This window comes from Thermobia domestica, chromosome 11 (assembly GCF_964235325.1).
Source record: "Thermobia domestica chromosome 11, izTheDome1.hap1.1, whole genome shotgun sequence".
Taxonomy (NCBI): Eukaryota; Metazoa; Arthropoda; class Insecta; order Zygentoma; family Lepismatidae; genus Thermobia; species Thermobia domestica.
This window is the reverse complement of record NC_137464.1, coordinates 159,518,278-159,534,324: the sequence shown is the minus strand read 5'-3', so window position 1 is coordinate 159,534,324 and position 16,047 is coordinate 159,518,278. Positions and strand designations below refer to the sequence as shown.

Genomic DNA, 16,047 nt, shown 5'->3' with positions numbered 1-16,047 from the left:
GCTTCTTTCTCCGTATACCACAGTTCATTCTCGTTCTTTTTTTTAAAAAAATATGTCGCCCCTAGAAATTTGTCATTTTGGGGTCCAGACCTCAGGCGCACGTTCGTGAATATGGGCCTGAGTGTATATGTCATTTGAAATATAAAGCACTTAAAACAACTCTGTGGGCCTGTTTCTGTGTGTCTATTTGTTTGTCAGATATCCAGATACTGAAGGGCCCAAGCAATGTTTGCGAGGGGCGGGAAGTGATGGCTGTCTTCTCCTACCAGATCGGTGAATGTGATTCAATAGAATGCTTTATATTTGTTTGTGTGTGAGCCCCATCAAAGAGTTTCTCGCTACGCCACTGGGCGTTCTATGTATTTAAGATGAAGATTAATAGTTTGTTTTAAATTACGATTACATATACTATGGATTTAATTACGATTAAAGCATAACCATTTTTATACTATCATTTACATAAGTGACATGCGTCGAAAAGGCGTTGAACTAACCATTTCTGTTTTGTTCTATTTCCTTGACGTTAGCGCTCGTACGTTCTGTACAGAAAATATAGCTTAGTTCAAAATAGATAGAGTTGGTAATACTTGCGAGTACGCCAGCTTATATCTAAAGCAAATGTTAGATTGAAAAGGATGAGGAGGTGTAAGAAACAAGTAGTTGGGCATGCGCATTCGACAGAAAGCAGATGAAAACCTGGAGGAGGCCTGGAAGCCCACGGAACATACAATACGACAAGATTAAAGACAGAAAATGTGCATATAAGTGACGAGCATGCGTAGGTTCAGCTTGAAGCAAGGCGAGGGACCGCATCCAGACGATTGCAGCGGAAATAATTGTGATAATTACAAGCAAGCAATTTATATATGATAAAATACGTACTTTTTCTTATTAACAAAAGATGTCGGGCATACAGGCGTTCCCTTATGCTACACCGTTGCAAAGAATGTCTCTGTCGTTAGCCGTACTGCCGTAGTGTTTAATATAATATCTATTGAAAAGCTAACTTTCCTTAGATTTTATTTCATATTCGTAAAATCTCCCTTTTTTTCTCTTTAAAAAAATCTTTCCTACATCTCCCTGCGCCGCGGAAAATTATCCTGAAACTAGCAACACTGCATTGATGGCTTTCGCATTGGCGCGAATTGATGTACAGTCAGCGACAGTAGAAAATGGAGGTTGGATACGTAAGAAATGATAGCTTTTTCCAGTAGCAGAATAGTTTCACTCGATTTCTGATAGTTGGCAACCAACATGACAGCAAATACGTGACCGTAAACATAACATGCCAGGATATTCCTCCATTTGGAGGAAAAAGTATTACTATCTGAGAGCATCATTTAGAGAAACAACCACGAGATAAATCTGCAGAAATTCCATTCACATTAAGTTCAAAGAGATAGGAATTAATGCAAAGAAAATGAAAAGAATAATACGCTTCATGCAGAAACCGAAAAAGTACGGAAAAGAAGGAAAGGAAAGAGCAAAAGACATGGGAATAAATTAAATATTAACACTTAAGGATAAACAGTGTCCGTCTTTCCCCCTGCCCCCGTCTTGGTTTTTCTCCCTTCATAGGATAAATCTCTTTCAGTATCAAACATCATTTATAGTGTTGAATTCCTTGAAAAAATGTTAACTCAGTCTAGGCCGAGACTCGAACCCCAGACTCTTAGAATGACAATCTCATGCGGAATCCACTTACCTACACAGGCTCTATCTATAAATAAGCTATTACCCGCGCTGTTATCAAACGTGTTAAATCAGCCATTGTCGGTGAGCCACCCCAGTTCCATTTGAAGTTTAAATTTTATTTACCTCACTTAGCCATCTATGGGTAGCAGTCCCCTTGCTTTCATAAAAAGCATTTGTTCTGTAGATTAAAATCAAAAATGAGTTAATCTGTACTTACTCTTGGGAACTTACTGGTGAACCAACATATCTATCAATCTATCTATCTATCTATCTATCTATCTATCTATCTATCTATCTATCTATCTATATATATATATATATATATATATATATATATATATATATATATATATATATATATATATGTGTGTGTGTGTGTGTGTGTGTGTGTGTGTGTGTCGGATTGATTGAGGATTAAAAAAGCGACTTCGTAAATTTACGGGACGCGTGTTAACACAACAGTAAGGACATCTCGTAGCGTTGTTACGTAACACACGCAATGTAAATAAAGTTTCAAAACCAGAAGTCGGAAGATATGCCGTGGGTAAGTCGGTAAGACGTCTGCTTGCTGAGTGGAGAAATCCGGGTTCAAATCTGGGCTGTTACGTTTTTTTCTGTTCCGTTGAAAATACATTTCTATATTTTTGCGTTTGAAATTGCTTTCTTTCATTTTTTGTAATTATCTTAAATTAGTGAAGGCCAAGTAAGGTCAGATTACATATATGTCTGCTTTATCTGTGTGTACAGTCCAGAGATGCAGTGAGTCAATTGGGTCAAGATTTGTAAGTAGGTCAGTGGGTCGTGGGTCAACAGGACGTGACTCAGTATGACACACCACCCAACGTGACCTCTCTGACTCACACTGACCCTACGTTTTAAATTTTAAGGTCTCCCTCTTTATTCGGCCTCTCTCCTTATTATTAAATTTAATGTATAGATAATTATTGAGTTGAGTTGATTTTGAGTTTAGCGCCCTTTTCAGTAGCGAGGCTATATGAGACGGGACCTACTGATTAACATGTAATCCGAAACACATGAGCTCCCGTTGGAATCAAACCAGGGTCTCCCACGCCACAGATATATAATTGTGTCTTATATAGCAGTTAATATTCTTGCTATAAAGTTAAAGAAAACTTGTAGCTTCACGAAAGGCACTTGTTGGTCCTTCAAGGTCAACACAAGAACAAAAAAACTAATACTAGGTGTGCCTTTACAAGTGACTACTATGATAACAACAGAATGCTGCCTACGTTTAACATATTATGCCTCCGGGGATTAGTAAAACGCTTAACTGTGTGGAAATCGCTGCACACAACAGGTCTTAGGAACACTCACAAGTACGTAAAATTGAAAGAACAGAAAATAGTGCATTTTGAAATGAGCATACAATTCACACTTCACGCAAAGTTCCAACATGGGAAATCAGTCAATATGTTCAGTTGGAATTACTGAAAAAGACAGAAACTGGCTGTTTAAAACTCCAAGTGTAAACCTGCGCTTGGAGCGATTCTATTAGCTATATCACAACGCATTTTCGTGAGTTGCCTCTGTGGTCAAGCGTGCTTAAAAGCGCTGTTAGAGTTCTAGAACCGGAGGGCGGCGGTTCTAGTCTGAGTACAGTAAAATTCTTTTTTTAAAATAGGGATGGCTTTTTAAAAGTATATATAAAGTTGTATTTTGAAGTGATTGTAAAACAAATTCAGATAAACTTTCACATTTCCAAGCTCACTCGTATTTATTCGCCATGTCCCAAATTTCACAGAAATAAATCCCTACGTTAAGCGGGTTTACATATCCAGACATACTTACATACTTGTAAGTATGAAAACATTTACGCTCACTCCAACCTCAATCATTTCATGAATTCAACCTGATTTACGTATGTTATTAGGACGTAAAATTGAATGTGATTTATTCTACAAACACTTTTATATATTGCAAGAGCTGTGACGTCTAAATATTCACTGAGAACTCATAGTCGTATCGCAATAAACAAAAGCGAGTATGGAACAGTAAACTGCTTTCACAAAAGTTAAAAGAAAGCCTGCAAAAGCATTCAAAATGGTCGAGTGGTTTAGGTCGATACTCTATCAATCATATGTTTGTGTGTTAAAACCCGATAATAAGTTTTTCTAAGTGTCTTCCTATTTTCATTTGGAGGCGGAAAACATTTCTTTCAGTAACTCATTGGAAACTTCTTTTGATTCAAATTCGGCTAAGACGGAACAATATATCAATTGCAAATCTAAAATCCATAGCTGAAAACAAAATATAAAGTATGTTTTCCCATTATTATCCTCCGATTTGTAACGAGACTCGGGTTCGATTCCCGGAGGGAGTTCATGTGGTTCGGATTCCACGTTAATCAGTAGGTCCACGTCTCATATAGCTTCGCTGCTGAACGGGACGTAAAACTCAAAATCAATCAATCAATCTCCAAGAGAGAGAAATAAAAAAAACTTTGTTATGGTAAATTCTAGTTCAAAGTTTGAAGCACTTGCTTTTGCACGTGATTTTTTGTTTCTTATTTCAGGGAACAGAAAAGTTCTGGCGCCTAAGAAATTATACCATATAATATTGCAAATTTGCAAGTGGATGTATTTACATTGCAATTTGTGGTAATAAAGATATTATGATTACAATACAATATTGTAATAAGTAAGTTTAATTTCTTCATCCATCGCAAGTCTTAGGGGCCCCTTATACCTCGCCGCCCCCCGAATATCGATATCGAAAATTTCGAATGATATATTCATGTCCATATATTCGCGATATCGAATGTTGATATATGATAATATATATATCGACGATAGCGATCTATTAACATATCACAGGCCCAGGTCCGAGAAGTGATGCTTGAAATATACTGGAATCAACAATCAAATTCTAAATAAGTTCTCTATTTTCGTATTCAATGTTGAGGGGGAAGGGTGTGAACCCGAATAGAAATTTTAAGAAAAACAAATGTTAAGATAAAAGTAGGTTTTCCGTCTCCCCTTGAATATAAAAATTAACAGAAAACTATTACTTTAATTTACCTTTTACTTCTGTTTCTGATTGTTATCACAAGTCAGCGACAGTACACATACTTTACATAGTACACCAATACACTCTATAACTTTTCACAACCAAGCAAGCCGGAAGATGAATTTCCTGTGATATTAAAGTGGAATGTTCTACAAAATAGTCATAATTCATTGGCCATATTTCTATCAGTACTTTGGTACGGACTAAGAGCTACAAGACTAACAGAACTAGAAATTAGAGATTTCATTCCTTTTTTCTCTCAGACTAAAAGACTTCTGCATTTTCCTAAGATTTTCATTTTCTTAATATAAGTCCCATATCCTGGGCTAATTCTGGCTACCGCGGTTTCGAGGTAATCGGTAAACGAAAGAGCAAAGTTTGTCGACTCTCAACTCTCGACAGTTTGTGAGAAGATATTTCACAGTTGATGTTGTTATTTCTTCGTTACAAAAACACTTCTAGTTGACTCTATTCATGGTGAATTACTGAACTTATAAACATTGACAATTATTGAAAAATGAATAATTATTTTTAAACATAAAAGGCGTTACAGTTCAGTAGAATGCAGTAGTAGAATGCAGAAGTGAAAGAAAATATTGTTTATTTGTTGAGATGCGCAAACTGAATGTGAATAATAAGTGTTTCCCATTCTCTTGTCCAGAGGTGGATCTACGGTGGACTTCTGGGGGCTCGGTGGTTGGTAATACTCCTATTTAGAGCTACTTTTAAGAGCTCCAAACTCTGGAATGGGTTTTATTTATATATAAAATAACAAATATTCCCTTTCTGGGAGGCAATAGCCGTGATCGCCCACTGGATCCGCCCCCGCTCTTGTGTAGCAGACTTTGAAGATATTTAGCTCGTGTATGCTCCTGCGATGGTGATTAAGGATTGTAACATCTGGATAATTTTTATACTGATATCGGATAGAAACTTACCCGGATTTGCAATATCCGGTTGACGTACAACAAAACGGATGACGGATAACGGATAATATCAGGATAATGGATGACGGATAATATCCGGATAGCAAATGACGGATAATATAGATAACGGATACTATCCGCATGATGGATAACGGATGACGGATAAGATCCGGATTACAGCAAATGCACACTTTCAAACAGATATCTTATCATTATGATTAAGTGCAACATTATATTATTTGTAAACTACAGGTAACCTATATATGGGAATGCTTAAATTCGCCATAGTGGCGTATAATAAATGTATCGAATTAAGTCAATATAATGAGTAAAAATAAATTTAATCTGTGGTAAAAATACATCTATTAGTAGTTTAGTATGTTAATACGACTTCAAGAAATATAATAATATAACTAGCTGAACTATAGTAAATTAACATTAACACAACATAAAATTCATCCCTATTCTTGCTTATTACATCTTAAAATGAATTTTCTACCTGCTAAATAACACTCGAAATAAAATATACTTGTAATTGTAGTATACCTGAGTGAAACACTGAGAAGGTTTCCTAATCCCAGATCCACCAGAAAGCTTTAATTTCATGTCGTCCACGTATTCTAAATAACTTTCTTCAACCAGTAATTGGAATGAAAGGAAATACGAGTCAGTCATGTAGCCGGCTACGAATAGAAGTTAATTGCAATTAATTGTATGTAAATTGAAAAATTTCCATTTCAGATATTGGAAAATAACTCTATGGACCGGAGAGTTCTACTTCCGGAGGTTCAATACTATAGATATTACTGCAAGCTGCTGGAGATTATCTTTTGTCAATCCAAATCAATCCGATCAGAATTTTTGTCACTGTCCTCACTAAATTTTGTTACAATTTTACGTTCTCCTTGGCCTACTCATGATCATTTATCCAAAGACTTTTTTAATTAACAATCTCTACAACTACGTATCCCTCCATGGAAAACTTCTCGATTAATTTGTAGTTCAAAATACACTGACATGTGACAGACAGCACGTGCTGAGTTATTATTTGCATCATAAGTGACTTTAATCCAATGCGTAATTTTGAAACAACAAATACTCAAAAGTTGGTCTGTAACTAACTGTAGAGTGTTTGACTGTAACTAAAATATTTTGAGCAATATTAATCATTGAAATTGAGTCTTAGAGGCAACAATCTATAATTTTAAAATACTGTGTATTAACCATATTGAGAATGAAATAGTACAAGGGATTTCTTTTACCAAGCTAGCCACCTTTAAGAGGGTTATGCCTTCTGTTAGGAATTGTATTAAGGATACTCGCGCTACTCTTTTGTGTATAACTTCTAGAAGCCTAATGTGAATGTTGGTGGATTTAAAGTTAATCAGAATCACTGTTAAGCACAATTTGTACAGTAAAGATAAGTATTAAGTGTGATTTCTTAATTATTTTATTTTGTTTAAATCCTTTGTGAATAGGACAGGCACTATAAATATAGAATTCTGCTAAGGCTTTTTCTCTCTCTTTATTTTGTGTAATGATGACTGGAAGACTAATATCTATTTATTTGGGAGTCTTGGAACATTTATAAAATAAAGCCGTCCATGGTTGGAACTCAATATACATTATTTGGAACACATTATTTTCTCTGGCTTTAGTTGTTAGAAGTAAGTGATTTTTCTTCTATTACGAACAATAAATTAGTTTCGTTGAGCGCCGTTTTAATTTAAAGTTTGATTGCAAGTGTTAAATTATACAGAGTCTGAGGTGCGAGTGCGAGGCTTATGGTTTTGTACGCGGTCTTTTACAACTACCTAACAAAATTTAAATCGTAGTTTTAACTTGAGAAGCATTGGGCTAGCGCATCTTCTCACAGCCTTGTTACTATACGATGTTTTTTTTTTTTTTTTTTTTAGGTTTCCAAATATGTAGTTTCAAAAAATTTCTAGACTAGTTCTGTTTACAAGAAAGAACTTTATTTATCTACATTTGTACACTATTATCTTTAAAATAGTCACCTTGTACAACAAGACAGCGCTCTCAGTATTTCTGATACTACTGAAATGTAATCTGGAAGTCATCTTTTTGAATGGTCTCAAGTTCTGCGATTCACGCTGAATCTTGTCAATGATATTCAAACAGCAACCTTTGGGCTGGATCTTAAGCTTCGAGAAGATGTCGAAGTCCACACGATCCAAGTCTGAAAGGTACGTTTGGTGCGAAAATAGGATAATCTTGTTGCTGGTGAGAAACTCATGTGTGAAGAGAGGGCTGTCACAGGATGCACTGCCGTCGTGGAGCAGTTAGTTTTTCGAGCGCCACAGAACCAGCCGCTTTCGCCGAATGTCCTCTTCTAGACGCCTTAAAGTCTGGCAGTAAAACTCGCTACTGACAATCTGGCCCCTGGGGACTAATTCGTAATGCACAATGACACGATGTCGAAAAAGATTATAAGCATGCACTTGAGTGAGCTGCGGACCTCCCTCGCGTTTTGGTTGTATAGATGATGCGCTCTTCCCTCTGTGAAGGCTGTTGTTTCGTCTCAGGGTGTGCCCATACACTCAAACCTCGTCACTGGTAATTATCCTTGACACGAACGTCAGATCGACCACGGCACGATGACGGATATCTTAGCAGACTTCGACACGGTGTTCCTTCTGCTCCGGGGTCAGCAACCTGGCGACGAACTTGGCAGCAACACACACATATCCAAACCACACGTAAGGATTGCCTGCACTGTACAGTATGAGACATCGAGAATGGCAGCAATGTTGTGGATTTCTTCGACGATCTTCATGCAGAAATAGCCGAATGGTTTCAACATTTTCGGATGTTGGGAACGTTGAAGGTCGTCCCGATAACTCATCGTTTTGCAGTGATATTCTTAAACTCTTGAAGTATGTGTGCCGGTCAAAACACCTCAAACAACTTCCTGTAGCATCACCGTAAACTTGGCGATTCATGCCAAACGTCTCTATTGGAGGTTGGCTCGTTTCACACAGAAGTTCACATTTGTTCGTTGTTCTAACTTGTTGTCCATGATGAAATCGCATACGTAATAACGAATGTGATCAAACTAGCACCAAATACACAGCTTTTGATGTACACAAGACATTATCTCTTGTAACTGTTTTATGAAGGTCGGTGCTCCCTGTGTCTGTGCTTACAGCCTTGTGTTTCCATCTGTTGGAGTGTTACGGAACTAGTCTCGAAACTTCTTGATACCACCTCGTATAACGTACATAACTGCTGTGCAAGACGGCACACTGTGCCCAGAAGTGAAATATTTTGGTGATATTTGTGTCAACTCCACTTACTATTGCGTATTTGATGTTGTGCTGAAATGAGGAAGAGAAAGTAGTACCCTTTTAACAACTTTTAAAAACAAAAATAAAGAACTTGCTCCGGAAATAATTTGGCTACAAGACGACTTTTGCAATTAAACTTATGCTAAATTGAAAATAAACATTTTTCTTGCTTCACCGAAAGGAAACTTTTCCCGATCATTCCAAATCGAAATTCCAAAATTTAATCTTTCAAAAATTTTGAAACTTTCAGACCAAGTAGAGGGTGGAAGAAGAAATTTTATGAAAAAGTTGAAAATAAATAGTTTTCTTGTCTCACTGAATGGAAACTTTTTCCGGCCGTTCCAAAATGGAAATTCTAAAATTGCTAACAATCGGCCCAGCCTTATATATATATATATATATATATATATATATATATATATATATATATATATATATATATATATATATATATATATATATATATATATATATGTGTGTGTGTGTACAGAGCCGGATCCAGGATTCTCTGAGGGGCTGCACCTTTAACTACCAGGGCATTTGAATTATATTTGAAGTTTTTAAATACCTTTAGGCATCTGTGATGGAATAAGGATTTCTTTGGAAATGCTAAGTGTCTGCTCTCGATCAATTCTTTTCCTTCAACCTTCAGAAAATTGACTTAAAGTATTGATTTGGCAACATTCACTGCTACCTTCTCACTTTAGGTAGTGTATATTTACAGCGAGGGGGTGCACGTGCATCTTTGCACCCCCTAAATCTGGCCCTATATACAGGGTGTTTCAGATAAAACGTCCAGTGCTTATAAATCCGAAATGGCTGAGAATAAAAAGATGAAACAAAAACTGAGATAGGAAAATGTCATAGGGCGCATCACATAGTGCTATTGTGGTGACCCACAGGGCCCTCCTTCAAGGGGCCCCAGGGGCCAACTTCAAATTTTCAAATAGGAACATGTATTGAATCATACCTCATTCAATAGTAATTGGAAAACGAAACAACTTTTGTAGGAAACAATTTTCGATTTGGGCCACCGTCTTTAAATGGCCGCAAAAAGTGCATCCTATATCAGGTAAAACGTCCAGTGCTTATAAATCCGAAATGGCTGAGAATAAAAAGATGAAACAAAAACTGAGATAAGAAAATGTCATAGGGCACATCACATGGTGTTGTTGTGGAGACCCCCAGGGCCCTCCTTTAAGGGGGCCCAGGGGCCAACTTCAAATTTTTGAATGGGAACACGTATTGAATCATACCTCATTCAATAGTACTTGAAAAACGAAACAACTTTTGTAGGAAACAATTTTCGATCTGGGCCACCGTTTTCAAAATGGCCGCAACAAGTGTCCTGTATCAGATAAAACGTCCAGTGCTTATAGGCCTAAATCAGAAACGGCTGAGAATAGAGAGATGAAACAAAAACTGAGATAGAAACGATGATAAAGTGTTGTTGTGGTGACCCTCAGGAAACTCCGTGAAGGGGGCCCAGGTGTCAACTTCAAACTGATACAGGACTTTTTGCGGCCATTTTGAAAACGGTGCCCCAAATCGAAAATTGTTTCCTACAAAAGTTGTTTCGTATTTCAAGGACTATTGAATGAGGTATGATTCAATACATGTTCCCATTTGAAAATTTGTAGTTGGCCCCTGGGCCCCCTTGAATGAGGGCCCTGTGGGTCACCACGACAACACCATGTGATGCGGCCTATAACATTTTCCTATCTCAGTTTTTGTTTCATCTTTTTATTCTCAACCGTTTCGGATTTATAAGCACTGGACGTTTTATTTGATATAGGACCTACTTTTTGCGGCCATTTAAAAACGGTGGCCCAAATCGAAAATTGTTTCCTACAAAAGTTGTTTCGTTTTCCAAGTACTATTGAATGAGGTATGATTCAATACATGTTCCTATTTGAAAATTTGAAGTTGGCCCCTGGGCCCCCTTGAAGGAGGGCCCTGTGGGTCACCACAACAACACCATGTGATGCGGCCTATGACATTTTCCATCTCAGTTTTTGTTTCATCTTTTTATTCTCAACCGTTTCGGATTTATAAGCACTGGACGTTTTATCTGAAACACCCTGTATATATATATATATATATATATATATATATATATATATATATATATATATCGCACACCCAGTGGAATGGTGTTGCAACTCAAATAATAGAAATTTTGAGTTATCATCGCTCAAAAAAATTGAGAGAAACTAGCTCCACCTGGTAGTATTTTTGCATGAATGTAACTAAGGACATTAACACCTAAGATGGCAGGAATACCAGTATTCCAGGGAGAGATTTTGATAGAATAAGAAACTTTAAAAATCGTTAGCACACTACCGATTTTTCAGAATTATAAAGACAAAATACGCTGTATCCATGCAAGCTCCTATTTGTTGGGCTTGGTTTGCAAGATAAACATCACTGGTTAATAATAAAACTAAAATACATTGCTCTGTTTCCAATGAGGCAAATTTATTTAAAAAAAAAACAATTCTTTGCCTTAACAAGAGCTTTATAAATTCCAAGTATTTGTTTAAAATATATATCCAAGTTTTGTTACTCCAACAGCTATGAAGAGCGTTTCATAGATATGCAATATTGTTCACTGACTGTCATGTGTCGTTCCTCCCTCTAGAGCTGGATGGGTAATTAATCATGAAACTTTGGCTCTATTACATTATTTTGTAGATGTGAACCTCTTCGTCGCTTTGCAGAAAATGACGGTATAACTTGGGAGAATGTTTGGGAATATTATCCTGTTGTAGTACAAAGTTATAGTAGAGTATCCGTATTCCTAATGGAGTTGTATACTTCATTTAAATGTTGTGATACACATTTTTGTCAATTAACAAGCTGCTTTGATTTAAATAACCAACTTCATTCCTTATAAAGCAACCCCACACATTGACACTACCATTTCTATGTATTACTGTAGATATTACACACTCTGGATGAAAAAGAAAAAAGAAAAAGAAAAGGCGGCACAGAAGCATGTGCCATTGGGAACCGAAAGGCTGAAATTTAGATTAGTCGGTGAAGAGTACTCTCTTCCATTACCCATCAATTTAGTCTTTCTGCTTTTGCCCAAGAGTACCTTATTGCAATGTTTCATGCTCGAAGGAATGGACTAGTAGGGGTGCGCGTATACCGCGTCGAGTCAACAAAAAAGTGTGACGGCGTAGGTCAAAGGTTAATGGTCTTGGCCGAGTGTTAATGACTGAGGGGTACCTAGGACCATCCTCTCTAAATTTTGGCAGGATATCTTGCTCCACCCCTAAATTTCGGCAGAGGTACGTAGAACCACCCACTTAAATTTTGTAAATTGCCAAAACTAAAATTTGGTATGGTAGCGTAGGACCTTGGTATGTAGCACGGTAAGCTTTGGAGGTTCATCTCGTTCCCTTTTATGGGAAAAAATTGCAAAAAAAATTCAAATTAGGATTTTCATCTAATTTATCCCCTTTGATTAGACCGTATTACCTTATATGGTTATATAGGCGTGTACAGGGGTCCATCCTTTTCATACGAAATAGGTATATAGGTGAACCCTTTTGAAAATTTTTGAGGGATACCTTGGCCCACCCGTTAAATTTTGGAAATTCCTAAGTCTAAAATTTTGGTATAGTAGTATATGTCCCTAATTCCCTATAAATTTTGGTGGATCATCTCGATCCCTTTTATGAGTTAAAAATTGCCAAAAATTACTATGATCACACGCTCGGTTATTGACCCTATTTATTCAGTTTGATGAGGTCTTATTATCTTATATGATTACATGGGCGTGCACTGGGATCCATTCTCTTTGATAAGACATGAGTATATTAGCACATCTTTCTTGAAATTTGGGAGTACATAAGCCCACCCCTTAAATTTGGGTAATTGACAAATTTTAAAACATGGAATAGTAGTATAGGACACTAACAAATACAACTAAAAATTTGAGTGGTCATTCTCGTTCCCTGTTGTGGGTAAAAAAATTGCCAAAATTAGTACGAACATGTGTTAGGTTATTGACTCTATTTAGTTTCTTTGATGAGGTCTTATATGATTACATGGGCGTGCATTGGGATCCATTCTCTTTGATCATACAGGTATATTAGCACAAATATTTTGAAAGTTTATGAGGGGTACATATGCCCAGGCCTTATATTTTATAAATTGGCCAACTTAAAAATATGGTATAGTACACTGTAAAAAATCGTTGTGTTGTTTCAACGATATGCCTATATGTTAACACGATTGTGTTAAAATATAACACAAACAAGTGGTTAGAACAACTCACTCTCCATTTGGAGTTGTGTGTCAAATGCCAGTAGTTGAAATGACATACAACCGGTGTTTTAAATTAACACAAGTGTAGAATCTTCGGTGTTGTTTTCTGCGTAATTGCCAAATATGTTGGGCATCTAATTTTAAAGGCTTATGAATTGAAGCTACAGACAAACACAGTAGAAAGAAATACTTAAATAAATCCAGGTATACGCAAAATTTCATCTCCCACATTTGATGCATTTATTGCTTCTTTTTCTAAGAGATTGTGTACTAGAAGGAACAAACGTATCAACTTTATTAGATGGCAACTGTCGCCGATCATTTGAAAGTGAATATAAAAGAACTATAAAATAAAGTAGATAGACAGTCGCCATTTTGTTATAAAATTACATTGCGAGCAGATTTTATCTTATCCCGAGCGGTTATCGTCGAATATACGCGGCTTAAAGGAGCACTCTGATTAGCCAAATTCAAAAGAGCTCAACAATTTATCCCTGTACAAGCGACGTTTTCTTCACCGCCTCCGGGGCTAAGTCGGAAGAGCAAGCGGCTAGTAATTGAAAGATTGGTGGTTCGTGCCCTCCCCCCGGCACTGGAGTATTTTTTTTACTTGTTTAAAGTGTTTTTTTAGACTCAGCATAATGTAAACACATTACGCATATAGGCGATTTAACATATTTTGAGGGAGTAATTTTGTGGTTCATTAACACTTACGGCACGGCTCAACACCGATTGTGTGTTAAAGACATAACACACCACTTGTGTTAAACGCCAACACCACGGGGTCTGTGTTGAACTAACACCGCATAGTGGTAGTCACGCTGGAACCACTGCCTGTCTTAAAATTGAGTTGAATTAGCACAACCATTTTTTACTGTGTAGTATAGGACACTAATAAATACCACTATAATTTTAGTGGTCCTTCTCGTTCCCTTTCATGGGTAAAAACTTGCTAAAAATTCAAATTTCGGAGGTAATTGACCGAAGCTATCGGCTTTCATGAGTTCTTATTATCTTATATAGTTATATGAGTGTGTACACGGGTCTATTCTCTTTTATAAGACAAGCGTACATTGATGCATCCCTTTGAAAATTTCGGAGAGGCACATAGGAAAACCTCTTTAATTTGGAAATGATCACAAAACAATAATTCATAAATATTCTTTAGGGCCCAAATATACATTTCTCTACGTTTCACTGTACTTGATTATCCCCGCCTATGGGTAAAAAATACCAAAATATAAACGTAAGCAATACTTTGTAACACGTGGAAGCTGGTCGAATCATGCTATTGACCTTGATGTGGTTTATCACGTTATATGAATATATGGTTATGTACAGGAATTCTTTCCTTTTATAGGACAATGCACCGATTTCAAATTTTGTTACGGTACAAAGCAGCACTCCTTAAATTTAGGAGTTTATCAAATAAGACGTTTCAAGACTCCAATGTAAATTTCTGTGGTTCTGCTTATTTCCTTCTAAAGATAAACAATTGTCAAAAATTTAAATTGGAGGATAAAAATTCATCTTCTTAGATGAGACCTAACTACAACATATGATTCTATAGTTAAATACATGGTTAATTCTAAGACTAAGGTATATTGATGATGATGGGAGAGGTACCTTCTTTAAATTTGGGAATTGTAATAAACAAAGTACGATAAATGTTCTAGTATGAAGCACGAAGCTTGAATGTTGGACTTAACGTTCAATAAGATAAATTGTAACATAATCAAAATTTGTTCATGATGATATTACATTTTAACACGTTGAAACTTACTGATATCTTTTCATCTAAGGTCCTGGATCCTGATGGGCAACAATTGATATGTAACAATACTTTGGAATTTAGTCACAAATCATAGTCTAAAATCATTGGTTGATTTCTACCTTGAGCTTTATATTTCGGGCTTGAAATCTGATAGATAACCTTTTCGAATCTTAGAATTATAGTTATGATTCATAGCCTAACGTCAACATTTTAACACATAATACATGATAAATGGATTGATATGCAACAACACTTCGCATAATAGTCACAACTCACTAAGGTGTTGGAATCTGAATGGTTAATCACTGAAAAAGTTATTCTTGATGCAATCAAACTGGTTTATCACTATTTTTGGTACAATCTGATTAGTTGATCACTTTCAAATCTTTGCTGCATTCATTTCTTTAAATTTTGCTTAACACCTTTCGACTGCAGTTTAAATTTTTATTTGAAAATATAATTTTAAAAAATATTGGTTTGAAAATTTCGAATATTGGTTTTAGTTCGAAAATGTTGGTTTCGAATTTTTAGTTTAAACCTTTTTTGTTCAATGTGTTTTGTAATCACTGGTAAATGTGATCAAAGAATTGAAAATCGTTTATTTGTTAATCGAATAGTTAAAGACTGAATAAAGTTTCACGGTTAACCGTGAAATGTGGTGTCACTCTTAGTTCATATTAGTTTGAAATTGTTTAGTTTTAAAATTGCTTGAAAAGTGTTTTGAAATTTTTTGAAAATTTTTCTTTGAAGATTTTTAGTTTAAAATTTTAATTTTTTTAGTTTGAAAAATTTTAGTTTGAAACTTTTTAGTTTCAAAATTTTGTTTATTTTTTTAATTTTGGAAACTTTTATTTTGAAATTTACAGTTTGAAAATTTTGTTTGAAAAATTTAGTATAAAAAATTCTGTTTAATTTTTTTGTTTTAAATTTTTTAAGTTCGTAAATTCTTGCACTCATTGGTAAAGAACAGTTTCGAAAAGAGCGGAAACTGTTTAGAACAGAAACATCTGGTAACACTGTTTCCTTATGATGCAATAGT

The 16,047-nt window shown here is 35.9% G+C and overlaps 1 protein-coding gene across 3 annotated transcripts in view; it reads right to left on the bottom strand.

Annotated features, from left to right (window-relative positions):
* Positions 1–16,047, bottom strand: part of LOC145664529 (phospholipid-transporting ATPase ABCA3-like) — a 705,558-nt gene that overhangs the window by 619,878 nt on the left and 69,633 nt on the right. For all 3 annotated transcript variants that reach the window (XM_081731273.1, XM_081731272.1, XM_081731271.1), the window contains exon 4: positions 6,195–6,331. In XM_081731273.1, coding sequence (XP_081587399.1) covers positions 6,195–6,331 — 137 coding nt within the window. The remainder of the gene's footprint in view (positions 1–6,194; positions 6,332–16,047) is intronic.